This window comes from Seriola dumerili, unplaced genomic scaffold (genome assembly GCF_002260705.1).
Source record: "Seriola dumerili isolate Sdu_G_001 unplaced genomic scaffold, Sdu_1.0 BDQW01000415.1, whole genome shotgun sequence".
NCBI lineage: Eukaryota > Metazoa > Chordata > Actinopteri > Carangiformes > Carangidae > Seriola > Seriola dumerili.
In genome coordinates this window covers 574,798-600,645 of record NW_019174670.1, presented here as the reverse complement: position 1 = coordinate 600,645, position 25,848 = coordinate 574,798, and the positions used below count along the sequence as shown (strand labels likewise).

Sequence of the window (25,848 nt, the reverse complement as noted above, 5' to 3'; positions counted from 1 at the left end):
ACTCGTTTATATGAATTTTTCTTTGGTTTAAGATGTTGCGACCATATATGCAAGTTTATTAAAACAGCACATATATTAAAAATGTATACGTTTTTCTTATTCATTTTTAAAATGTATCTTCACATTCATTCAGACTTTTGGACTGTTTATAATATTAACATACTGACAGGCTTTGGGATGGATATATAGTTACATAATATATGTTTACAATATAATCATACATAAACATACATATTTGTGTGGGACAGAAATTTTTCCAACTTCTAATAGGTTTCACATATAATTCTTACATAAATGTTTTTATTTTATATGTACATATATGTCATATATAGAAATTCAATATATGTACATCTGTTACACTTGCGTATGGGAGGTATTGTTGTGCCTCACCCACCCACTGCTGAGCTACTGTCAGCCCAGGAACCTGGAGCTGGGACTCTCTCCACAGCCACAGACTGGGTGTGGTTTTCTCTCTGTTCCTAAAATCCACAATAATCTCCTTGGTCTTTTTGGAGTTTCAGACCGGGTTGTTGTTGGCGATACAGTAACAGCAGATATTAATGAGTCGTATTGATCACTAAGGCAGATAGTTGGAACCATGTATGAAAAGTCTGACTGCTGCTCTCCTCTCACGGACCGCCGCTGTACTCTCAGTTTAACGGAGCGCAAACCAGTTCTTTCACAATCGTAGTGAAAAAGTGATAAATCTCAGGGGTCATGAGAAGATCAACATCAATCTGTTTTCAGATGATTTTAATTGTGTTTTTTATCCTCTCTGCTGCATTGCTCTGGGCTGGGAGAAACAGTATCTCTTTTTCTTTGTATGTTTAAACTAAACTAAATCTAATCTAAATATAAATTTAAAGCAGAAAAAACACGTAGATACACAAACGTCAGGGTGACATGTGCTGTTCATGACCTGCAGCATCAGCTGTTTGTCTCTAGTGCTTAACTTTATTTAACACCACTGATCTTTGCTTGGGATAAAAAAAAAAACACCCTTTGGCTGATGTGGTCAGAACACAGTGACATTTACATCCTGTGACAATTAGTTATTTGCAATAATAATACTAATAATAGATAGAATGATAATAGACTTGTTATATTATATACACAATATTCTCTATTTATCACTATTTTAACCAAATACCAGGGATGTGGATAAGACAAGTAGAGTGGCAGCCACCTTGTTCCAGGTGAAAGCTACCCATAATCCAAAGCACTAAAGGTCTGAGGGACTATAGTTTGACCAGAAAGAGGACTGATGACCCATCAGAGCTGAAGTGGACCAAAGAGAGACCCCTGAAGAGCACAGAGATGTTTCAGTCTCTTTTTGGAGAACTCCCCCTTGGTTTGGGCAAAAGTTTGAATAGGAAACAGATGCACTTCAGCTGTTTGGCAGCAAACTAACGTCAGTATCTGGTCATGACCGTAGTGTTAAGACATTCAAGTCACAACTGAAGTCATTAACCAGGTGGAGCTTGATAAGCTCCGTTCTGTTGTTGACAGGAACAGAGATAGAGAATACCAACATACTTCTCCTTTAAATGTAAGAAGCCAGAAATAGAAAATACAACTACTTTAAGTGATCCGTTAAAAACACGAGGTTTATGTGTAACAGCCCCTTAAACATTAAATAAAATGGAAAGCATTGATTTGATTCCCATGTGCATACGAGAATTCAATTGGATATTTGTCCCCAGGGGCAATTTAATGGTCATTTAGAGAAAAACACACAAATGCACAACAAAGAACACACAACCAGAGCAAAGACAAATCAGACATTAACGACAATGAAGAAACATCATCAGTGCAAAGAAAACAAACAATCATCAATGGTGCAAAACAAAACCTGTAATATCATGATGAGAATAAAAGTAACAGTAACACCATGAAGAAGACATCACTAGTGCAAAACATCACTTTCCAGGATAAAAATAATTAAATCCAAAAACAACTCCTTCCTGCAAGGAACCTGAACTTTAAAGCACCTGAACTCTTCAGTCCACTAATGCAGAACTGTTAAACTCTGCATTGTTGTACATGTTCTATGAGCAAACAGACATTCACAGTCACTTACAGATCTGCTGCTGCTGCTGCTGCTGCTGCTACATCAGCTCTGTCTGCATCCAAACGCAAGAGTCCTTCCGTCACATAGGGAGCTGCAGGCTTGTTTTGGGAGGATGATAAAGATGAGGAGGACAAGGAGGGATAAGACCCAGATGACGAACTCCTCCTCCTCCTCCTCCCACCACATTCTGCAGGAGAAGTAGATGAGGCTCTAATCCAATTACTTTTTTTATTTGTGTATGTGAATAATTTGTCCTTTTATAGCCGAATAATTCAGGATTGTGGTGCACCAGCTGTTTGCCAATCCATCTCTAAGTTTTTTTGTAAAGTCCTTCCAAAATTCTAAATAGATTCAGGTTGCAGCATTAAAACTTAATGGTCATTTTGGGAAAAATACTTGTTTGGTTTCTTGCAGGGATAAATGAAAACATTGATACCACTCTCATGTGTGTTAAATGCCAGCAGCCAATCAGCTCGTCGTCTGTAGTTAAGTGATAATGTTACAACTGAACTGTCTTACAGGAGAAGTACATTTTTAACAGTCTCTGTGAGAAATAATTTAAAAAAATCTAATGAACTGTAAATGTGTAATGACTGTTGGCATCCTCCATTTTCAAAGGTGAACGGAAAGACAAAAGCAGATGTCTGTGCTCTGGCCCTGCACACACTGGGCAGAAATATAGTTTTAGAGTTTGTGTGAGGGTGGACAGAGGCCTTTCCGTTGTAAGGCACTCAGTTTGGCCACAGAGAACATGTTTGGCGAGAATCCCGGTGATTTCTGAAGAAAGCGAGTTCATTTAGTTTAATGGGGCAGCAGCTGAGTTTGGCCACAGAGGAGAAAGGGAGGAAAGTTCTGTGGAAATTCTCAAGAAAAGATGCAAGTGAGCTCTGTGGTCGTCAAGTGAGTATGAATCTAAACAGTGGACATGGATATTTATGGAGAATTTGACCTCTTGTTCTTGTGTTTATAGTCCTGGGCCCACTTCCATCAAACTGATAAACATCCTCACTATTGAACATCTTCTTGTGTTAAACATCTTAAACATCTTCACTGTGTTGAACATCCTTACTGTTGAACATCTCCCTGTGTTAAACATCTCCACTAAGATGAACATCTTCACTGTGTTGAACATCTTGGACATCTTCACTGAGACAGCTAACGTTAAACCTGCTAAAGATCAGCATGTTAGCCATGTCACTGTGAGGATGTCTGCCTTAACATTTAGCTCAAAGCACTGCTGTGCCACAATACAGCCTCAAAGAGCTGCTAGCATGTTTAGTTTGAAGCTATCCTCTGTATGTTCTCTTCTCTGGGACAGGAGCGAGGATCAATCCCAGCCTGCATCAGGAAATCTCTGCCAAACTGAAGAACTATGTGGTCCTGATTTCCAGACAAGGGCAGACTTACCAAAAGTCAAGAGCTTGTTCTTATATCATTAACAAAACATCTCTCTTCAGTGTTTCTACAATCACCATAGCAGACAGTGTTCCTGGTGTAACTTGCCCAGTCAGAGCTCCAGTTGACATTGGCCTGTTCTCAAAGGCAGTGGAGCTTGTGTCGACTTCCAGAAACTTTCAGATCACAGTGGGAAGAAAGGTCAAAAGAGGTCTTTGTAGCTAAAAGACTTGAGGCCACAAGCCGAAGTGCGTCAAGTGTTGCTGGAGTTTTAACGTCTTCAGACTTTCTCCTCCACCTTGGATGTTGGTGAAGTTGTGCAAGAAACCTCTACTTTTTAAGGACTGTGTGAGGCCAGTAACCGAAGCAATCGTTTTCATCAGTCCAATCAATCAGTCTGTGGGTGCTGGCTATGATGTTTAAAACACAGCACAGGATTTTATTAATGCTCATGAACTCATTATTCAGCTGCCTCAGGCCACAGTGTGTTGCTGCCTTCAGCTGTCAGACTGATAACTATACTGAGCTAAAACAACACACATCCAGTCAATCATTACATCCAGTCTAAAGACCAGATATTATCTCATCAGCACGTCATGAGGAACACCTGTACCCCTCTTTCATGTATTCATCCAATCAGCTAATTGTGTGGCAGCGGTGCAATGTATACAATTGTGCAGATACAGGTAAGGAGCTTCAGCAATGCTAAGATCACAGAGAAAAACCCTTCTAACAGTCTCCAGAGTTTTTACTCAGAAACATCCAGTGATTATGGATAAAATTATATAAAATACATCTAGAATATATTTATATTTGATGTAAACTCCATGCTTCTTCTTCTTCTGTGTTTTATTTTTTATTTTTTTTAAAAATGAATTTGTTTTGTGCATAAATAGAATTATTCTGATGTTGCTGTCAGAGACCAGGAGGTAGAAACCTTCATTATTTTAAGCTCCATGTTTTCTTCTTCTTCTTCTGTGTTTTATTTGAAGTGTTGATCCATCAGAAGATATAAAAACCATCTCAGTGTAGTTTTACATCTCCTCTCTCAGGCTGAGCCAATCAGAAGAGAGGAGGCTCTGAGCCTCTCTTCTGATTGGCTGACTGTTTTCTGAGTGATCCAATAAAAATAAAGCAGATTTCAGGTAAAAACACTCAGAGAAACCAAATCCTGCAAGGTTTGGATGGTGGGTCCAGGTGGGCGGGGCTTGGTGACTGCTTCGTTGTGACATCACAAAATTCCAGAAGTCCTGACGGCTGGTTTTAAGGCTCAGTTTCTGAATACAGGCTGTGTGCATTTCTCTGTGGACTGAGGCTTTGATACTTTCACAGTATTAATATAGAACCTAGACCTGATCTATAATCACACTACACATGGACAGAGACCTTTACACTGGAGGAGCTTTAATATCTTATTTTAAACTCTCAGATATCTGTACTGGCCTCCGGTCAAACTCAAGTGCAGTCTGAAGGTTTATCAGATGAAGTAACAACAATGTGGTTTATAAACCGAGACAGCATTTTGCAACTGCAGCAGCAATTTTCACTTCTGTTGCAATGATTCTAAAGTAAACTACATTATATAAATAAATTTACCCTTTCCTCCTTATTTTGACTTGAAAAGACAGATTTGAAAAGTTAATATAAGCTGTTAGTATAAAAAGCTGCTGCTTGGGTTTGAGTTGAGCCGGGGATAATCCCCTCCTCCCTGCCTTGTTTTTCCTGCACATACCTTCAGATTTTGTTCACTATCATCAGACTGATGCGGGCTGATTAATATGGCATGATCTCTGCACTCTCTCTGCAGGGAGTTACTAATCTCTGCAAGCGGAAACCTACAGCCGTCTGTTAAGTGTGAAACTAAAAACTATGCTTTGTAAAACCGTCTGCAGCAATGATTTGAATTTAATGGGCTGAAATTTACAGAAATAGTTGAAACCCTGTGTTTTATTTCATGTTCTTCTAAATGTTCACACTCTCAGACAGGAAGAACACAATCAGCCAACACGCTGCTGATTTAACAAAGCAGTTTAGTCTGTGTTTTTGCAGTTTTAATCATGATGTCATCATTATGGCTGAAGCTGTAACTGTAGTTCAGTCTGCTGGGATACAGTGTGGTCCAATGTCACCTTAAAAAAACAGTTTTATTTTTCTTGGATGATGATGCCTGTTGGTCTCAGTCTGTCCAGCATTTGGTGTGATTAATAGACCTGGATCAGACTGTCGAGTCGGTCGTTGTGGATATTCCTTCTCCCCAAAGACAGACCTCTGCCTCAGCTCTGCATCCTTCTAGTGAGTATTTTTACTATCAGTTCATCGCTTGATTATTTTTATTTAAAATGTCCAAAAGAAGTGAAAAATTTAGATTGCAGTTTTCCAGAGGACAAGTTAAGGTATTCAAATAAACAATAAAAGAATCAACTAGAATCATCAGGTTACATCCCTGTATATCCTGAGTCATGAAAAATATGAACCATTTGTGTGACACTTTGTCATAATTGCTGTGGGGTCTTGAGTTATAGCTAAAAAAAAATTCTGAGGTCACCATAACCTTGACCTTTGACCTTTGACCATCAAAATGTAATCAGTTCATCCTTTAGTCCAAGAGAATGTTGAGGCTGGAATTTAGTCATAAACAATTAATCAACCATTACCTCAAAATTATTTTCAACCAGTCAATAAATGAATTGACTGATTGTTTCAGCTCTACATTATTTGTCTACTAAGAGGCTGTAACCTTTGACCTATTGATGATTGGGCTTTATTCTACTGTTGGCCTCAGAGGAGTCTGTCTCAGAGATTCTTTCATTTCCTTGGTAGTACTGTTCATGTTTAGTGCAGCCAACACTTGGTTTTATTTGGCTGCAGCAGCTGAACTGAGTGTGTTTCCGTGTGTGTGTCTCTATTTGTCTGACAAGGTTCATCAACAAAGCTCTAGAGCTGGAGTGGGGACAACCCCTTGCCTCTGCCTCCACGAATCGGGTAACAGCACCTATTACTACCCCTCAGGATAGCTTTGACGTCAGCAGGCATTTGGCCCTTGTTCCTCCATTCAGAGAGACAGAGGTCGATTCTTACTTTTGTGCATTTGAACGTATAACATCTGCTCTACTTTGGCCTAAAGATGTGTGGCCAATATTGTTGCAGTGTAAATTAGCAGGAAAAGCACAGAAGGTCTGTAATAGTCTGTCTTTAGATCAGTGTCAGGATTATGAGGTTGTAAAGTCCACCGTTCTCCGTGCATATGAATTAGTTCCGCCAGAAATTTAGGAATTAAAAAAAAAAAAATGTCAACCAGACCTATGGCGAGTTTGCTCATGAGAAAAGCACATTATTTGATAAATGGTGTCAAGCCACAAAAACAAAGGATTTTGCTCAGCTGCGAGAGCTTGTGTTGCTTGAGGAGTTTAAAAATTGGCTGCCGGACAATATTGTTGTGTATTTAAATGAGCAACAAGTTTCTACTCTATCGCGAGCGGCGGTGCTTTCCGATGACTTTGCTTTAACGCATAAGAATGTGTTTTCCTCATTCGCATCCCACGATTGTGTAGCTCGAGGTGAAAAACAAAAATCCCCCCGTAGTCCCCGGCGTCAGTCTCCGGTTCCGCTTGATAAGCGTGCGTGTTTTTGTTGTCATGAAAGCAGCCATTTGATTGCTGACTGTCTGGTGCTAACGAGAAAAGAGCAGTTTAAAACGTCAGTCTCCACTGGGTTGATTCAAACAATGCCAATTGTCAATGGAAATGTGATTGCTGTAGAAACGGAGGACACAGTTGACGCCCAATTTGAATTGGTTTGCGGCCCCAGTTGCCGGTGTTGGGGGTTGACCTCATTCTCGGGAATGATCTAGCAGGAGTGAAAGTGTCCCCCCCTCCCCTGAAGTTGTTGAAAATCCCTCTATGGATACGTTCCCCGCTGCTCCTGATTCATCCTCCGTTTTCCCTGTGTGCGCCGTTACGCGCGCCATGGCTCATAAACTAGCTGATGTGGTGCATCTTTCTGATACCTTTATAGCTGAGGATAGTGCTGATAATGTGTTGTCTACAGCTCCCGATTTGCCTTTATCAATGGACAAAATGGAAGTAATTAAAGCCAAACAGAATGACTGTACTCTTGCTAGTAGGTTGTCTACAGCCATAGAAAACAAGAATGAGCGACCGGTCACATATGTTTTTGATGATGGTGTCCTCATGCGAAGATGGTCTCCTGAGCCTGGCGACAATAGTGATGTCATTCGGAAGTTAGTCGTGCCAACACCGTGTTGAGTTTAGCCCATGATCATGGTTTGTCGGGTCATTTGGGTTTTCGAAAAACATATCACCGCACCTTCAGAATGTTTTTCTGGCCAGGTTTAAAATCTGAGGTGGCGAAGTTTTGCCGGATATGCCGTAAGTGTCCGGTGGTGGGGAAGCCAAATTAAACGATTCCTCCTGCTCCGTTGCATCCCATCTGGGGGAACCGTTTGAACACATCTTCATAGATTGTGTAGGTCCACTTCCGAAAACTAAATCAGGCAATCAGTATATCCTGACCAACACTGCCAACCAACATGTTCTGATGTTATATGTAGTTTGCTTATGTGAAATGTCAGCCCAGGTGCCGTAGGGGTGGGTAGCAATTTTGTTTAACCCAATTTTCTCCTGTTTTCGTTAGGTTAGGAGTTAGGTTAGTGGCTTGTCTTTTTGTTATTCTTTTGTTTGAGTACGTAAGTTTAGGTTCCTTAGTTTTAGTTACCTCTGTTTGTTATTTTGCTGTTAGCCCATCCTGAAGATAAATTAAAACCCTAATGGGCTGTAATTCCTTGTGGCTGGTGGTTCTTGGGAGCTGGGAAGAGGGGAGTCTCTCAGTATTTACATTACGCCAGGGTTTCCCCTAGGCCGGGTCGTAACAGGATTAAAACACAGCAGCAGAGACATACAGAACTAATGTTGCTTTATACTGTCTCACTATGTTACGAATTTCACAAAACTTATTTATCATTTCACAATTAGCCCCCCCCCCAGAACAGTTACACCACTACCTCTAAATTAAAAAAAGAAAAAGAAGAAAGTAAGTACATATACTCAATTGCTGAACTTGAAAATTTCCATTTTATTTTACTTTTTCCACTATGTTATTTACATTTGTACTTCTTACTCAGCTACATTTATTTGAAAGCTGTAGTTAATTTTTGGATCAAGATTTTATATAAAAAAGCATATGATAAATTTATAAAATACAATTCACTAGTAAAGACTAAACCACCTGTTGGTGTGACCCCTTTAAAAAAGCTGTTTCAGATGTGTATGAGTTATTATCAGAGAGACTGAAACTTCCCAGGTGGTTGGATGGAAAAACAGGGAGGGAAAATCATCCAAAGTTTTACAGGAAAACAACAACAGGCATTGACTAGAGAACAGTCTGAAAACAGCGACAAAGCTGTGCAGCAGTCCTTTCCTTTTCTTCTGGTCTACCCCATTAATCATCTCATAACCCCTCAGGGAGGGGCTTGACCCCAAGTTTGATTACCACTGTACAACCCAGCTCAACCGTGACTGGCTACAACGCTAAAATACACAATGATTCATTAGTATTAACAATCTAATAATATCATTTATTATAATAGATCAGTCACAGGGGCCATTCTTTAGTGGGGGGAGTACTAACTTACTTATGCAGGACTAATGGAGTATTTCTACACTGGTGTATTGGTACTTTTATTTACCTAAAATATCTCAGTGCTTCTTCTGCATTTAACTGATTGATGTTAAGTTGCCTTGTTTTGTTCAACCAAAAACAAACCAACAAACAAACAAACAAACAAACAAATAAAAAAAATTGATAATGAATAGCTGCAGTCCTAGTTCATACCAAAAATAATAAAGCTGCTGTATAAAACACAAGGAGCTATGTTGGTGTGGGTGTGTCGCAGCCATTTTTTTCAGACCCCGAATGAATCCTATCACAAAGTTAAGGGAATTTGTCAAGTCTTCTCTCTTGTAAAGATGAAAAATACAGTTTAGAAACACTTCTAAGAAAGCATAATTTCACTTTTGTGTGAGATGTCCAAGTTCGTTTTCACCAATTTGTCTGAGCAGGAACGGGTTCACTTCCAGCCCCTGTGGCGAAAGGAGGGAAACACTCACAACTACTAACTGTTTAAAACCCATAGTTAAAAAGACAATTTCGGGATATTTTCAGACACTGTCTCAAATCGACAACGAAAACGAAATAAAACACAATCTGTGCTACTATATCAGTGAATGTTAAAGTGTCATGTCTTCTCTCTTATCATTTCCCGGTTCTGAATTTAGTTGTTCAGAACTTCGAACTTCAAAAAGGACTACAGTTTACGACACTTCACGTCGTTGTACGGTAACGTAAAGTGAGGCAGATATGGTAAACATGTGGAGTGGTTAGTAGCCGAAAAATAACGTTGTGGTAAGACTGAACTTTTAATTCACATATTTTAGTCCACACTACAACATAGAAGTAGCCGTTTATCGAGACTCTGGTGGTTTTGTATTCAGCTTATTTCCGTGAATACAAACTAAAGCTGTTAGCTTGTAGCTTAGCCGCACTTTCTAACGAACTAATAACAACTTCGGTGCCGTTTTCTGTCAATTAATTAAACTTAGATTGTTAGATTGGTTCAGTGACTAAAGGGTAGCTGCACCCTCCTTTATCAGTCTAACGTGTCGAGCCTCTAAATGTCTGCAACGGTCAGAAAAAGATCGCGCTGATCTCCGTTTAAAACACCGTAGATTGAAACATTTTCCTTGTCACGGGTGAACCTCCACTCATGGCAGTTTCTAAAACAAGCTGTTGGATCATCACAACACCCTCCTTCATTCGGCACACATTCAGTACACCTAACACCCCTGGTTTAGTTTGTACAGATGATGTTGCTGACTAACGGTAGTCTTCACCTAACGCCTGAGTGGCATACGTTAGAAACGTGAACGTCGCCGTGAACGTGAAATCATTTACATCCCGAAAATGTTCGAAGAGACTAGAACATAGTCCCAGTGTTCATTCTTGTTCAACTAATTTGAGACTTGCAAGGAAAACTGGACGTGTCCTGTATTGTTTCTATGGAGTTTGGTGTGTGTGGTCTGTGGAGGTCTGAGGGACTCCACTGAGCTGCTCCTGCACATTTTATTATGACTCCAGAGATCGATAGGGAAATCAGCTCGTCCAGTTACTGAACTCTGTTAGTTTTATATAACTGTCTAGTGTTATCAATCAGAATCAGAAGACTTTATTGATCCCAGGGGGAAATTAAGTTTGGTTACAGTTGCTCCCTCAGCAAATAAGAGAATATGAAGTAGAATATAAAGGTAAAGATAAAAAGGAATAATCATAAAATAAAATCATAAAATATAACTTATATTTCTATAAAATATGGGAAAGATTACACCCATCAGTTGTATAATATCCTTATTTTTCCCAAATGTCCTCTGTCTCTTGTACACTCTATTTTATAAAGGGTATCAGCCAGATGACTTTTTTTTTTTTGTTATTTGAATTGATTTATATTTCTCCGTGATATTTTATGTATAAGGTATTTACTTATTTGTGTTTTTGTATTAGTTTTTCTTTTTTGTTGGATGCCTTTAATTTAATTAACTTCACTGGTCCTAAATTGTTTCTGTATTATCTATTTTGACAGATTCATTATTGTTTTTGCAACTGAGTCTCATAGAAGGCTGTAAATGGATCATTAAGTAATACAATAAAAAAAAAAATTAAAATATGAAATTATGTACTTATGCTATAATATATAAATAAAAAGAAATAGAAATACGTAAGGCTATGAGTATAAAATTGCACTAAAGTGTCAGAATTGCACAGTTTGTATACTTAGTATAAATACATTGTCTACCGCTTATCCTCTAGTAGGGTCGCGGGGGGGCTGGAGCCTATCCCAGCATCCTTTCGGGCGAGAGGCGGGGTACACCCTGGACAGGTCGCCAGTCCATCGCAGGGCACACAGAGACAAACAACCATTCACTCTCACATTCATACCCTATGGTCAACTTGGAGTATTCAATCAGCCTAGTCCCCATTTGCATGTCTTTGGACTGTGGGAGGAAGCCGGAGTACCCGGAGAGAACCCACACAGGCACGGGGAGAACATGCAAACTCCAACTGAGTGAAATGACCCGGAAGTATCTGAGCAGCTTTATGATCAGAGTGAGGAAAGGAGCTTCACTGCTTCCTATTTTATCTCCTTTAGGAAACACTGGAGCTTCCTTTACCAAAGGAAAGGAGAAATGCCGTCCCACAATTCCTTGCTGCAGCAGCATTTAAAACCACAGCAGAGACACATAAATGTAGAAACAACAGAGCAGCTGTTTCCTGTTTGATGGACTGAAGCTCAGATCCATAAATATAGATTCATTATCTTTAAATCAGTCAGGAGTCGTCATGAAGAACGAGCTGAAGAATTTATAGTGAAAAACATCATCATCAGAACTAAATACTGAAGTCTATACATTAAAGTTGTTTCACTAAATCCCCTCCCTGTGTGGAAAGACCTAAACATTCATTTTCTGTAGGAAACTTCTGTCTGAATATGATTAATTCTTATTTCCTGCTCAGTTCATTATTTCTATTTGGTTATTATTTTACCGGCTCAGTTTTCTCTATTTGTATTTTCCTTTCATGTTTTCTTATTTCAACATTTCAGTCCTGTTTGTTTCTGTGGTTAGAGGAGGATTCATCCTCTGTGTGTCATAAATAAAGTTCGTTCAAAAAAGAAAAAAGCTCAGTGTAAGTGCAGTCAGATTCTCAGGAGATCAACCTCAGTCCTTCAGTGTGAGGAGGACACCTGTCTGATCATTAATAACCAGATGATTGGCTCCCAGCAGTGGCAGCAGGGCGGGTCCTGTAGGAAGCTGCAGGTTGAGCGGTTCTCTAACTTGGGGGGGGGGGGGTGTAAATGTAGTCAAATCTTGTTTATAGACCTTTTTCATTTGGCACATTGAAAACAGCTGTAACAAATTTATGAATAATTGCACATGAAACTTGTAACAGGAACCAGCACTGTGATGTGATTGGTTCCCCCTGTGTTATTGCAACAGGCCACAGTGTCTGACATGAGTGAGGCCTGTAAATGTGTTTTATGTGAGAAGAGCAGACAGGAGACTCTTGTGAAGACGAGGGTTAAACAGACGACAGACGGAGAACAGGACCGACTGTTTTTATATGGAAGAAAAGACAAACACATGATTCTCTGTAACGAGTCCAAAGTATGATGTGACTTCCTGAGTTCAGTTGTTATCTTGTTTTAATTGTTACAAACCGATGTCAAGCTTCAAAAAGGAGGAATGACAGAAAGCCGCAGCTTCCCTGAGGGATGATGTTACGTCTCTGTACTTTATTGTCTTTAGCCTGATGTTGTGTAACGATGAACACTATTCATTAACTCTAATTAATTTCATAACGACAACTTCATGTGTGAAAGCGGGAACCTCCTCCCTGTTCCTCATACAAGGTTGGGAACTAAATGTCAGATTTAGTTCCCAACCTTGTATGAGTCAACCTGTAAAGTCGTGTTTGTAATGGATTTTGATAAGTGATGTCTAATTCAGCATTATAAGATGTTGGTTTCAGAGACTCCAGACTGACTGGCCTGCACTCTCTGTCTCAGTGTGGTCCTGGTTCTGAGTTTATGTAGATGACAGGCAGTGAAGTGTTTTGGCTGCAGCTCAGTAACAGCTGTCTTCCATCTGTCTGCAGATGGAGAACTACAGCAAGGCTCGGACGGCGGAGCAGCCGTGTGTCTGTCCGTTCCCCGGCCTCCCCCCCGACACGCCGGAGGTCCGCGTCAAAGACGGCAGCAAGATCCGCAACCTGCTGCGCTACGCCCTGAGCCGCATGGAGGCCAAACCGCGAGCGGCTGAAGAGGAGGGACGACCCGCACCCGAGGAGGGGGGCGTGGCTGTGGAGGGACACCAGGAAGCGCCGGGCCGCCCGCTCTGCAAACAGATGATCTTCACTGCGAGCGGGAAGGGCGTGTCCAAAGCCATCACCTGTGCTGAGATCGTGAAGCGGCGTGTGAAGGGGCTCCACCAGCTCACCAAGCTGCTGTACAGCACCGCCGTGGAGGTGTGGGAGCCGCTGGAGCCCGCCGCTGGCCTCGACAGCCTGACGGTCAGCAGGAACCTGCCCGCCATCTGGATCCTCCTCTCCCTCGAGCCACTGGACGCCAGCCAGCCCGGATACCAGGCGCCGGGCCGGTACGACGCCCTGTGGGCTCAGTCCGCCAACAGGGAGGAGGGAGGAGGTTTCACCAGACAAAGACCAGGACACAGGAGGAAGAGAGGAGGAGGAGGCGGCAGTGGCAGAGGAAAGGGACCCGGCCATCAGACTGGACGGTCCAGAGAGGCCAATAAATGACGGGTGATTTCTGTTCGCCTGCACGGACGTAAAGACGACAGAGACGCTGTGAAGGAGCCTGAAGTGAACTCACTTCATTTCTATCAACATCAGCTAAAGAGAGATGATCCATCACATTCAGAGTTTAAGCCAGTTCTGTCAGCATCATGTTTATTTAGATAATATTATAATCATTATCATTATTATTGTTATTGGACACTGACTTATGGGTTTGCAGGCAGGAGCTGACAAAATCACCTCAACTCAACATTCATGTATTTGCTTGTTCAGGAGCTTTTAACTTTATCACGCAGTCTTCATCAGTAGGTAAACCTTGAGTAGAGGTTGTTTGTTTGTCGGCAGCTGTTTCCAAGCTTACAAATCACCTAGATATGCATATCTAGGTGATTAGATATGGATGAGAAGTCGTAGTGATGCTACACTTCCATAACAATTGAGAAAACTGCTGTTGCATTCAAAAGCTCCTCATTAAAGCGAGTAAGTGGACCTTGAGTTGAGGTGGTTTTGTAGCCAGAAGCCAAACACTGATGTGACGTAAAGAATAATGTACATTTAGTTGTTTCTTCTGCCAGTGTGTCGCGGTGATGGATTAGCCACATGCTAACACTGACTGTGAAGCTCAGCTAAAACAGGAAGTACCAAACTCTCTTCAAGTTCAACTCTGTTCTTTTTTGTTTTTCTTCAGAGACACGCCTCCTGACCTTTTTGTTTTCCTGTCTGTTGAGATGTGTCCTGTTGTGCTCATACAGTGTAAACAGACTTTGTGTGTTCTCATTAAAGAGATCTTTATTTGTTTAGCCCTGAAACTGTGGGTGTTGAATGATCGCACACATTTCTGCTGCGATACAAAAACCCGTCTGCTCACAGTCCGTGTCCAGGCTGACAACCTGTGAACACCAGAGTCTGACGGAGTCCATCTCCGCCCGACCAGAGCCGAGTCTGAGTCTCGCATGTCCTTAAATGGCCACCATACAGGACGTAACCCTTTGATTTAGGCATCGACATAATCTTTCGACTGGCGCCTCCCTCAGGACAAATCTTAATGTTTTACACTCACACACTTTTATCAAACATTTCCGTCTCTAATAATCTTATCATTTAATTACTGTGAATTTCTGGGATGCAGCTAATGATTATTTTAGTTCTCTATTTGTTTGCCAATGGCTCCAAATTTCTCAAAAAATAAATTCACAGTTGGTTCAATAAAATACTAGAAAAGAGTGAAAAACGACCTTCACAGGTTCAGACAGACTTTTTTTATCCAACAAACTGTTTAAAACCCTCAGAATATTTAATGTAGTAGAATGTGAGGGTGTGAAAAGCTGGATCTACCAAACACCAAATATTGACTCGGATGATTATTGAAGTCTTAATCATTTCCTGTCAGTCAACTAATTGATTAAACAACCAGACTTGAGCGGAGGTGAGTTCCCTCCTTTAAATCCCTCTGTGATGGGTTCAGGTTGTGGCAGTAAGAGGGGTCCTGTCCCGGTAGATCCTCCTCCTGGGGAGTCCTAGGGAGCAGCCTGTGCTGAAGATCCTGGTGGCATCTTGTGTGGATTTTGATCCTTTTATCTCCTCAGGCTGTCAGCTGCTTACAGCACAAGAGGATTAGTTTCCTGCAGGAGGATCAGAGCGGAGCCTCACAGTGTCTGTGGTCGTAGCAGAGAATGGAGCGGTGTGGACGGGCGGAGGCGTTCAGGCTCCTGCTGCTGGTCTGCTGGCTGACGGTCGGCCCGGTGCTGGCTCAGGTCCGCCACCCGCTGCCTGTGCTGTGGTTGATGCCGATGAGGGAGAACCTGACGGCCGGCGTGGGTCCGGCTGTCAGACTGGCTCTGCAGGACCTGAAGAAGCAACCACCTCCACTGGGGAACTACGAGCTCCAGCTCCAGCTGCTAGACTCTCAGGTTGGTCTGTGATTGGCTGCTGGACTCTCAGGTTGGTCTGTGATTGGCTGCTCCTCTGGGGTTTTTCTGGCATTTGATAAAGTACTGACATTGTGAGCCTTCAGGTGTTTTGTCCTCTCAGTCACACAGGTATGAGGAAGTAAAACTGTTGGGTATTTCAAAATAAAAACAGGGACCAGAAAAAGTCATATTCCAGAAATGTTTTATTTTTTCTCTCCGTCCATTAATCAGTTTGTGAACATTCAGGTTTGGTGAGGTCATCAGCAGCAGCAGATATTGTAGAGACGTACTGACTGTGATGCATCAGTATCAGCTGGAAGATATGAATCCACAGACTCAGTCAGTCTCTGTGACATTGATCCTCCTCCAGCTGTAAACATCTGGATTCATGTTTCTGTCTGCTAAAGTTGTGTTTTCTTCACGCTCTGCAGTGTGATCCTGCTAAATCACTCAAAGCTCTGTTTGACACCATGTGGACGGGGCCAAAATACATGCTATTGCTCGGAGGGGTGTGTCCATCTGTGACGGCGCTCATCGCTCGCTCTCTGCCGGCTCTCAACCTGGTGCAGGTACGGATCCAGATCCGGTCCACTGGCGGTTTCCATTCAATGTGACCTTGGGAACAAGATGTGATGCTGTGACCTTTTCTATGAAACGGAGTTAAAAGTGTCTTGAGGTTCTCAGCGTCAGTGTTGCCATGAGAAAACGTTTTTATGAGCAGGTCTCTGATTGGTCTGATGTTCACAAACTTCAGCCTCTGATCTACAGGTGGCAGCAGGTAACCAGACGCAAACAGAGAGGAAGAAGAAACCTTTGTTTACAAGAAAACTCCATAGGCCACTGAAAAATGTTATATTAAAGGTGTCAGTAGTTAAATAGCAGTAACTAATAATAATAATAAATTAATTTGTATAGCACCTTTCATACAAGAAATGCAACACAAAGAGCTTCACATGAAAAGAAAAGACAAAAAATGAACATAAAACCATGTTTAAAGTATTAATCTGAAATTAAAAACATTAAAATGAGATAAAATAATAAATAAAATAATAATTCATTAAATAGGAAGACATTTAAAAGAAGTGATGAGCAGCAGAAATGTGGAAGTGCAACATTTCAGAGCTTTAAAAAATACTTAGTGAGCTGCCTCTCTGATATCTACAGGTATCTTTACCTGATATCTGTAGATATATAGATATCTGATATATATATATATATAGGTATATGTACAGTATATCTGATATCTGTAGGTATCTACATCTAATATCTGTAGGTGTATATATATATATATATATATATATATATGAGATCTATATCTGATTTCTGTAGGTGGTGTGTTCCACAGCCTTCAATACCAACCTTCAGTAAAGCAGGAGATGACCACGGTTTTCTGCTCATAGTTAATCAGGGAGTTAGTGGTGTGGCTTGGTCCTCGCTCGTTAACATCTTTGTATGTAAGGAGGAGGAGCTTAAATTAGTTGTAAATGTAACAGGAAGTTACTGGAGTGACGGTCTCTCTCCTCTTGGTTCTGGTTCACAGCCGAGCTGCAGAGTTTACAGTAGTTACCTGTGCTGACACCATGACGTTTCCTCTGGTGTCGCAGGTGTCTTTTGCAGCCACGTCGCCCAGCCTGTCCAACAGGAAGTGGTACGGGAATCTGTTCAGCACCGTGCCATCAGACCGAGCTCTGAACCAGGCCACGGTGAAACTGCTGCAGCGCCACAAGTGGACCAGAGTCGGCATCATCACACAGGAAACACCCAGACTGTCACAGGTGATCATCGTTGACCTCCTGACCTTTCTTCTGACTGCGTTTTAACGGCTCCATGACCACGGTTCTAAGGAAGTGTGTGTGTGTGTATGTGTGTGTGTGTGTGTGTGTGTGTGTGTGTGTGTGTGTTTCTCTGTCTCCAGATGAGGAAGGATCTGCTCAGACAGCTGCTGAAGGCTGAGGTTCAGGTGGTTTCCACAGAGAGTCTCTCTGACGACGTCTGCAGCAGCCTGAAGACGCTGAAGGTGCTGAAGCAGAATCCAGTAGATTTCAATAGATTACAGTAGATCTCCATGAACACGGCAGAACGACAGCAGGACAGAGACCTTTAATTGACTCTAAATGATAAATGTCTGTTTACATTTGTCCAAGTTAATGACTAATCAATAATAAAATGATTGATTTGGGGATTAAATATCTGCCTCTGTTTTCGCTGCAGGATCGTGACGTTCGGATCATCATCGGACAGTTTGAGGAAGATTCTGCCGCTGACGTTTTCTGCTGTGTGAGTTCATGATGACGTCTTATTAAAGTCCAGATCATGTGACCTGAAAAATGAGAGAATCAGTGAAAATTCAAAAACACTAACATCTGTAAAAACTCACTGAACCTTGTTTGTTTAATCGTCATATAAAAAGAGGTGTGAATAATACAGTTTGTGGTTTCAGGGGGAGTTTTAAGCTGGAACTATTTCTTGACGAATAGCAGTGTATCCATCCACCCAGCACTTGTGTGCAGTGGCTCCGGCTACAGAGTGAGATAAACTGTTCCACCTGTTCTCAGTGGTTCCACCTTTAGTGTCTCCAGAGGGAGCTGTGCTCACCCCAATCTCCCACCCAACAGTTGCATTGTGGGTAATGTAGGCACAGGGTTTTGACAAAGAAGAAAAATGTGTGAAATAAAAAAGATGATAATGCAGAAATTATAAACGTGTTTTAAAGCTCCTCCAGTGTAAAGGTCTCTGTCCATGTGTAGTGTGATTATAGATCAGGTCTAGCTTCTATATTAATACTGTGAAAGTATCAAAGCCTCAGTCCACAGAGAAATGCACACAGCCTGTATTCAGAAACTGAGCCTTAAAACCAGCCGTCAGGACTTCTGGAACTTTGTGATGTCACAACGAAGCAGTCACCAAGCCCCGCCCACCTGGACCCACCATCCAAACCTTTACAGGATTTGTTTTTTCTGAGTGTTTTTACCTGAAATCTGCTATATTTTATTGATCATTCAGAAAACAGTCGGCCAATCAAAAGAGAGGCTCAGAGCCTCCTCTCTTCTGATTGGCTCACAGACCATGGATCAACACTTCAAATAAAACACAGAAGAAGAAGAAACATGGAGCTTTACATCAAATATAAATATATTCTAGATGTATTTAATATTATTTCATACATTTTTCTCCAAAATTCAGACTAATATATTTATTTGGAAACTTTTAGATCTCTGTGAGAGTTATAAATAAAGTTGAGTGGGTTTGAACACTATGTCTCTGTGTGTTGTCAGAACCTTTTCAATTACTTTCAAGTTTGGAAAATCCAACCTCAGATTGCTGTAGTAACTGTCAGCACTGCAGCTGCCATGATGTTATTCCTCCTCAGGCGCACAGACTGAACGTGTTTGGAGCCGGGTACCAGTGGATGGTTGTTGATGGAGGAACAGCTGGGTGGAGGCTGGGAGGGCTGGTGTCCAGCTGTTCAGACAACAACCTCCATCAGGCAGCAGACGGATCCATCCGGCTGCAGGTCAGACAGCTGAGGAACGCTAACACAGGGCGGGCCGTCTCTGGACGGGTCAGAAAACATCATTTGTACTACAGTGACAGAGTCTCTGCTCGTTGGTTTCACTCAAATTATTATTTTGATTCGTGTGAAGTTCCAGATTTCATGGACTCTGTCAGGTCTGTCTCCACCTGCAGCAAAGCCTTTTCATAGTCCCCTGTTCTAACACCTTGTCCTGCAGACTCCTCAGGACTACCAGGACTCCTACCTCAGACAGCTGATCAAGGAGGGCTCCCAGTTCAGCCCCCTCCACGCCTTCGCCTATGACACCGTCTGGGTCGCCGCCAAGGCTCTGAGTCAGGTGATGGAGGCCGCGAAGCACAGAGAGAAATACAGCGTCCGCAGGAATGTGACGGTCAGTGAGGAGGAGGTGCAGAAGATGCTGCTGGAGGCCGTGAGGAGCACGCAGCTGGAAGGAGTCACGGTGAGAAGATCGCACCTGAAACATGTTCACGCATTCAGTCAGCTGCCTCCACTTCCCCTCCGCCGGCAGGTTACCTGTATATTCTTACCTGTATATTAATGATGTCATGAAGTCACATGTCTTTTTCAGGGACCAGTTTTCTTTCGGAACGGAGAGAGAATGACGGCGATCGAGCTGATCCAGTTTCAAGGTGACGTGACACATGGAGCTGCTCTGTTCATGTTCAGATATTCATGTTATTCAGCACACGTACAGTACTGTGTGTGTGTGTGTGTTTGTGTGTGTGTGTGTGTGTGTGTGTGTGTGTGTGTGTCCTCAGGCAGCAGTGGTGTGTTGGTGGGTGAGTTCAGTACGTCCACCCAGCAGCTCCGACTGCTGAACCACCTGCTGAAGTTCAAAGGTCAGAAACTAAAGGCACACTTGACGTTTTATTTCGAAATGATCCACAAACCAGAACTTGAAGCATCATGTTGTGACTTTAATTTGAAATTCGAACCTGCTTCACCAGGGTTATGACTTCCTGTTTATTGTGAGTTTTAATCAATGAAAAACATCAGTGAGAACAATCAATAATCGCCGCCCTCGATCAGACATATTGATCAGGTTCAGATGACTGTTGTCGCTGTGGTCCTGCAGGTCCAGGACCAGCCAGAGACCGGACCCTGGCGCGTCTGCAGCGCCGTGGTGTGAACCTCCTCGTGTACAGCGCCGTTTCATCAGCTGCAGCCGTGACCATCATCATCACTCTGATCGTCCTCTGCTTCATCGGCATCCACCACAAACACCGGTACATGGCCTGGACTCTAACCTGTGTGGTGTGTGGACCACGTCACTCACTCAGCTGTTCCTGTCTCTCTGTCTCTGTCTGTCCGCAGGCTGCTGAGATCCAGCGCAGGACCCCAGGACCAGCTACTCCTGCTGGGCGTCCTGCTCTCCTCCTCCTGGGTCCTGGTCTCCGGTCTGGACGGGTCCTCGGTGTCCGACTGGACCTTTGAGACGCTCTGCTCTGTGAGTTTTTAAAAATAGATATTAATGGAAAAACAACGTAATACAAAACCACACTGAGCACACATGGAGACATGGGTGAGGCGGAAACGTCTTTTTCTGTTCTGAGGGTTCAGACTGAGAGAAATGATCTTTAGTCTCTGAGCAGCTTCATGAGGAAAGGAGCTTCACTGCTTCCTCTCTCATCTCCTTTGGGAAACACTGGAGCTTCCTTTACTGAAGGAAAGGAGACATGCCGTCCCACAATTCCTTGCTGCAGCAGCATTTAAAACCACAGCAGAGACACATAAATGTAGAAACAACGGAGCAGCTGTTTCCTGTTTGATGGACTGAAGCCCAGATCCATAAATATAGATTCATTCTCTGTCATGATGAAGAACAAGCATATCATCTTCATTATCATCGTAACAATTCATCTTCTATATATCCTACTCATGTCTCATGGCCTCTTACTTGTTGCTTATTTCTAATTGATTATTTGCAGTCATTGATTATTACTCTTATCACTCTCTACTTTCATGTTGGGTATATTTGTCGGTGCAGGTTCGTCTGTGGACTCTGTCAGTGGGACACACTGTGGGCTTCACTGTGCTGCTCACCAGAACATGGAGGGTCTATTCACTCTGCAGGATCAAACATCAGGTAAATCAAACGACCAGAGTCTGAGTTTACTTTCTGAACGTCTTTAGGCGAAGCTGTGGAAACACAACCAGACGTTTCTTTAGGTTGTGTCTGACTGATTTCAACTGTCATCAAGCATTCCTGTTGTCCTCTTTGTTTCCAGCAGCAGAGGCGTCGGCAGCAAACGGGTCGTGTCGTGCTCTGTCTCCTCCTGCTGGATGTGTTTGTTTTAACCTCCTGGCAAATCCTGGACCCCCTCAGACGGGTGGTGCTGCAGCATCGCTCCGAGGTAACGATGACCAGGAACTATTCTCTCAGAGTGAACAGAGCTTCAAAATACGTGGAACATGTTCATCTTTGTATGGGGAAAGAGAAAGTAAAAAGGCTGATGGGAAATGTGGTCTGAATGCAGAGAGACTACAACATCTCATCTCATCTCATCTCAGTTGGTTCCAGCAGCAGAGCATTGGAGTTTTCTAACAGACAGACTTTAATGAAGGAGGATGTTGTGGAGTTTTCACAGGCAGCTGCTTCAGCAACAAACACTTGTCATTTTTTCCAGAGTGACTCTTCTGATCCGGACGTGGTTGTCCGGCCGTACTCTGAGCTCTGCAGCTGCGCCAACATGGAGCTGTGGCTCACTGCGGTCTACGGATACAAAGGACCCCTGCTGGTCAGAGCTCACACGACACACAGTTCCCACTTTTCATTAAAAAGTCTAAAAAAAAGTCTGAAATTAAAATAAAGGAAAATAAGGTCTTAAAAGGTCTTATATTTACTGTAAATTTGGTGTAAGTATTACATTTGCTGATAGTGTGTTGAAGACTGGTAGAAAAAAACCAAGCCAATAATAATAAATAAAAATAAATAATTAGGCTGTTTACTTTTGAGATGGGGTCATGCCGACACGCTAGGGGGCGCTAACCTGGTAGTTTGGCATAAAACTACAATCTACTGGTCCACAGGTGATAATTAGATCATTTTCAGTCAGAAAATAAAAAGTCATTGTACACAGTGATATGGGCTAAAAAGTCTGCTCTAGAAAACGCTAAAAGCATGTTATTGATTATCAAAAGATTAATTTGAAATTCTGTAGGAGGATTTAGAAAATGTTTAGCTTTTATTGCTGGGTTTCTATTTGTGTCTACTATGTGCTGTTGAACTTTCATGACGAGCATGGACTGAATTTTCCACTCTGCCTCCATTTTAAAACATTGTTTATAGAACAAAAACAAAAATCTGAGAAAAAGAAATCATTTCAATATTGTTTGGCCTTAATTTTCATTTGCTGAGGTCTTAAAGGATTGATTTAGATTTTTAAAATGGTGTAGGAACGGTGAACGTCACACACAGGAAAACTGAACTGTTGGATGGTTAAAAAACGGAGGGACAACTTGTTGTCAAAGCCTGTGTTTCTTCTTCAGGGTCTTGGATGTTTCCTGGCCTGGAGCATCAGGTCTGTCCAGGTGGGCTGTCACCTGACTCTGAGTGTGTTCGCTGTGACGGTGTTCAGTGCATCAGGAGTGACAGGATCACTGCTGACGTCCCACAATCCTCCTGTTCAGTTCTGCGTGAGCAGCGTCCTCATCCTCTGCTGTAACATCTTCATCCTGAGCTTCCTGTTCGGACCGACGGTCGGTGTCTCAGCTGCTTCATTGTTTTTTTCTTACTTTGGTTTTGAAGAGTGAGAACACACAGACAGCAGACAGTGAAGTCAGAGACGTGTTTTGAATTTGTAGGTGTCACACTTGTGGGTGAACGGCGGCGAGCTGCAGGGTGATGCTGCAGAGGAGGAAGATGAAGACCAACTGAGCAGGTTAAACCAGCAGCTGAGGAGGAGGACTGCACAGGTCAGGACACAGAAACAAGATGTTTAATGAAAAAATGAATTTGTTTTGTGCATAAATAGAGTTGTCCTGATGTTGCTGTCAGAGACCAAGAGGTAGAAACCTTCATTATTTCAAGCTCCATGTTTTCTTCTTCTTCTTCTGTGTTTTATTTGAAGTGTTGATCCATCAGAAGATATAAAAACCATCTCAGTGTAGTTTTACATCTCCTCTCTCAGGCTTCTCTCTGGAGCTCTAGTAACAACAGGTGGGTGAGCCAATCAGAAGAGAGGAGGCTCTGAGCCTCTCTTCTGATTGGCTGACTGTTTTCTGAGTGATCCAATAAAAATAAAGCAGATTTCAGGTAAAAACACTCAGAGAAACCAAATCCTGCAAGGTTTGGATGGTGGGTCCAGGTGGGCGGGGCTTGGTGACTGCTTTGTTGTGACATCACAAAGTTCCAGAAGTCCTGACGGCTGGTTTTAAGGCTCAGTTTCTGAATACAGGCTGTGTGCATTTCTCTGTGGACTGAGGCTTTGATACTTTCACAGTATTAATATAGAACCTAGACCTGATCTATAATCACACTACACATGGACAGAGACTTTTAGACTGGAGGGAGCTTAAGTAAAATGATAATAATCTTGCAGTGCTGTTTGTCGTCCTCTTTGCAGCTCGACGTAGAAATAGAAACCATCGCCATGCAACTTTCTGAGATGTCCGAGATGCTTCACAAGAGAACAAACAATGGTAACAAAAAACCTGAAATCAAAGACACTGAAAGCAGGACTAAAGGAATAACTACAGCTAAATGTAAATTCAACTGTCACTGTGTCATAATGACTTAATCTGAAACGTTCTCAGGTGGTTTAGATTCAGAGAGAACGTTGCTGGAGGGATTCACAGCCTCATCAGCTGATGTTAACACATTAACAAACAGTTCTTCCTTTAGAATGAAGCCATGACGCTTCAGAACACCTGTCGTAACGGTGTTTTTGTCCCACCAGGTGAGGTCAGGCCTGTGAGCTGGACTCATGAAGCTCAGGTCTGTGCTGACGACAGGAAACCATCAAGTCCAGAGGACGTCAACTCTCCTGAACTGTGAGTTCAAAACAAATCCATGCACCTGCTGTGGAGCGGTGATGAGGAGGCCAGAGCCTTCCTCACATTAACACATGAAACAAACAAATGTCTGAGCTTTGACTGGATCTTTGAACGACCTCTCCTTCTTCTTCAGTGGTTTAATGGCAGCGACTGGAAATGAAACGATTATTATCAGTTTTCTTCTCAGTTTTTTTTCCAGTCTTCTTTCTAGATAATAAGATAAATGAAAACAACTATCACTTCCTCTAATTCACTCCTTCAAATATTACAGCCCCACAGAATCATGAAGCCTCAATGACACATTATTATCCATTAGGATTTCTTATAGTTTCCTGCTGAACTGAAGAAGTGTAAATAGAGACGACATGTATTCGTCACTGTCTCTGTCTGATCTCTCTCAGCGTGCGGCGCCGTCTCTCCGTGCAGCTGCCCATCCTCCATCATTCCTACCTGCCGGTCGTCGGCGGCGTCAGTTCCAGCAGCTCCAGTCTGTTCGGCAGCCGTGATGCCTTCGTTAACCAAGACGTGCTGATGACCACCGTAACATCCTGTCCCCCTGACGCCGCACACCTGGAGCCACGTCACTGCTGAGCCAATCAGAGGGCAGCTGTGACGTGCACCTCTGACTGCTTATTTTGAGAGGGTTTTGGCCCCAAATTATTTTTCATATTTATTATTATACAGGAAAATGAATACAAGTCCATATCTATACAATATATTACACATTTTTCTCATGCAGGAGAACAGGAGCCAGATGGTTCTGCTGTTCTTCATCTCACAGAACGTCACGAGGCTGTTGCTGGTTTTTAATTTGGTTTGTCAGAGAAATCAAAACAGAACTGTGAAGCTCCTTCAGTGTCTCTGGTCAGAGTGAACGGAAAGTTCCAGCACAGTGACCAGAGATGATATTTCCAGCTGCTGTTTGCTTTTGCAGCACAACAACATTTCAGCAGCTTTGGGATTTTTAAAATGACGAAATCTACTCAAACATGAGCTTTGACCTGCTTCAGGCTGCAGCGTAACTATGACAACTGCTTCAGTTTCATTGCCTGAAAACAACAAGTTGAAGTGAAGGAAACCCTCATACAGGATTTCACTGCTCAGAGATGGACTGTAGAGGTGAACAGGCTGGTGCTTCTGATACTGATACCTGATGTCCTGATGTCAACATCTGGCTCAGACTCATAAGAGCTGAATCTGATTTGTCCTGATCACGATCGTCCTCGTGTCTGAGTCTGATCACTCATGGTGATCCAGCTGTTTAAGATCACAAGAAGTCACATCTGGACCCCCGGGTCTTTCTCACTCAGCTTTTGAATGTGTGGCTCCTCTGTGAGGAGTACATGGCGACCATATGACTCTGTCCTCCGCCTGCTTTATTCACACTGACCTGCTCCATGCTGTCTTTCTGAATGTAGCAACAGCCTGTAATAATTAATCATCACTATCGTTATCATTATTATAATTATTATAACATTTGTTTATTGATCCCACACGGAGTCGGATCAGATCTCATATAGATTCCTGAGGCATCGTTCTGCTCAGACGTGACAATATACCTT

General features: G+C 42.5%; 3 protein-coding genes across 3 annotated transcripts in view; 2 read left to right on the top strand and 1 right to left on the bottom strand.

The window, feature by feature from the left end:
- Nucleotides 1–2,140, bottom strand: part of LOC111233703 (collagen alpha-6(VI) chain-like) — a 38,673-nt gene extending 36,533 nt beyond the window's left edge. The window contains exon 1 of the mRNA XM_022761581.1: nt 2,081–2,140. The gene's annotated coding sequence lies outside the window, so the exon portion shown is untranslated. The remainder of the gene's footprint in view (nt 1–2,080) is intronic.
- Nucleotides 2,141–9,803: 7,663 nt separating this feature from the next.
- LOC111233695 (ribonuclease P protein subunit p25-like protein) lies at nt 9,804–14,655 on the top strand. Its single transcript, XM_022761570.1, has 2 exons — nt 9,804–9,886; nt 13,190–14,655. Exon 2 carries the CDS (start codon nt 13,190–13,192, stop codon nt 13,847–13,849), a length of 660 nt encoding a protein of 219 aa, XP_022617291.1. The 5' UTR covers nt 9,804–9,886; the 3' UTR covers nt 13,850–14,655.
- An 864-nt stretch (nt 14,656–15,519) lies between these two features.
- Nucleotides 15,520–24,877, top strand: LOC111233682 (gamma-aminobutyric acid type B receptor subunit 2-like). Its single transcript, XM_022761556.1, has 19 exons — nt 15,520–15,756; nt 16,188–16,325; nt 17,361–17,531; nt 17,672–17,773; nt 17,968–18,033; nt 19,127–19,318; nt 19,488–19,730; nt 19,860–19,920; nt 20,050–20,130; nt 20,367–20,517; nt 20,606–20,738; nt 21,279–21,377; nt 21,520–21,645; nt 21,919–22,029; nt 22,781–22,990; nt 23,096–23,206; nt 23,857–23,932; nt 24,190–24,283; nt 24,688–24,877. The coding sequence occupies exons 1-19, from the start codon at nt 15,520–15,522 to the stop codon at nt 24,875–24,877; spliced, it is 2,592 nt and encodes an 863-aa protein (XP_022617277.1).
- The last annotated feature ends 971 nt before the right edge of the window (nt 24,878–25,848 follow it).

What these genes read in the sequence shown, in the direction of transcription:
- LOC111233695 (XM_022761570.1), top strand. Translation starts at nt 13,190, where the DNA reads ATGGAGAACTACAGCAAGGCTCGGACGGCGGAGCAGCCGTGTGTCTGT.
- LOC111233682 (XM_022761556.1), top strand. Translation starts at nt 15,520, where the DNA reads ATGGAGCGGTGTGGACGGGCGGAGGCGTTCAGGCTCCTGCTGCTGGTC. An exon ending in CCGCTGACGTTTTCTGCTGT is followed by an intron (nt 18,034 to 19,126) that starts GTGAGTTCATGA and finishes ATTCCTCCTCAG; the next exon opens with GCGCACAGACTGAACGTGTT. An exon ending in GACGTCAACTCTCCTGAACT is followed by an intron (nt 24,284 to 24,687) that starts GTGAGTTCAAAA and finishes GATCTCTCTCAG; the next exon opens with CGTGCGGCGCCGTCTCTCCG.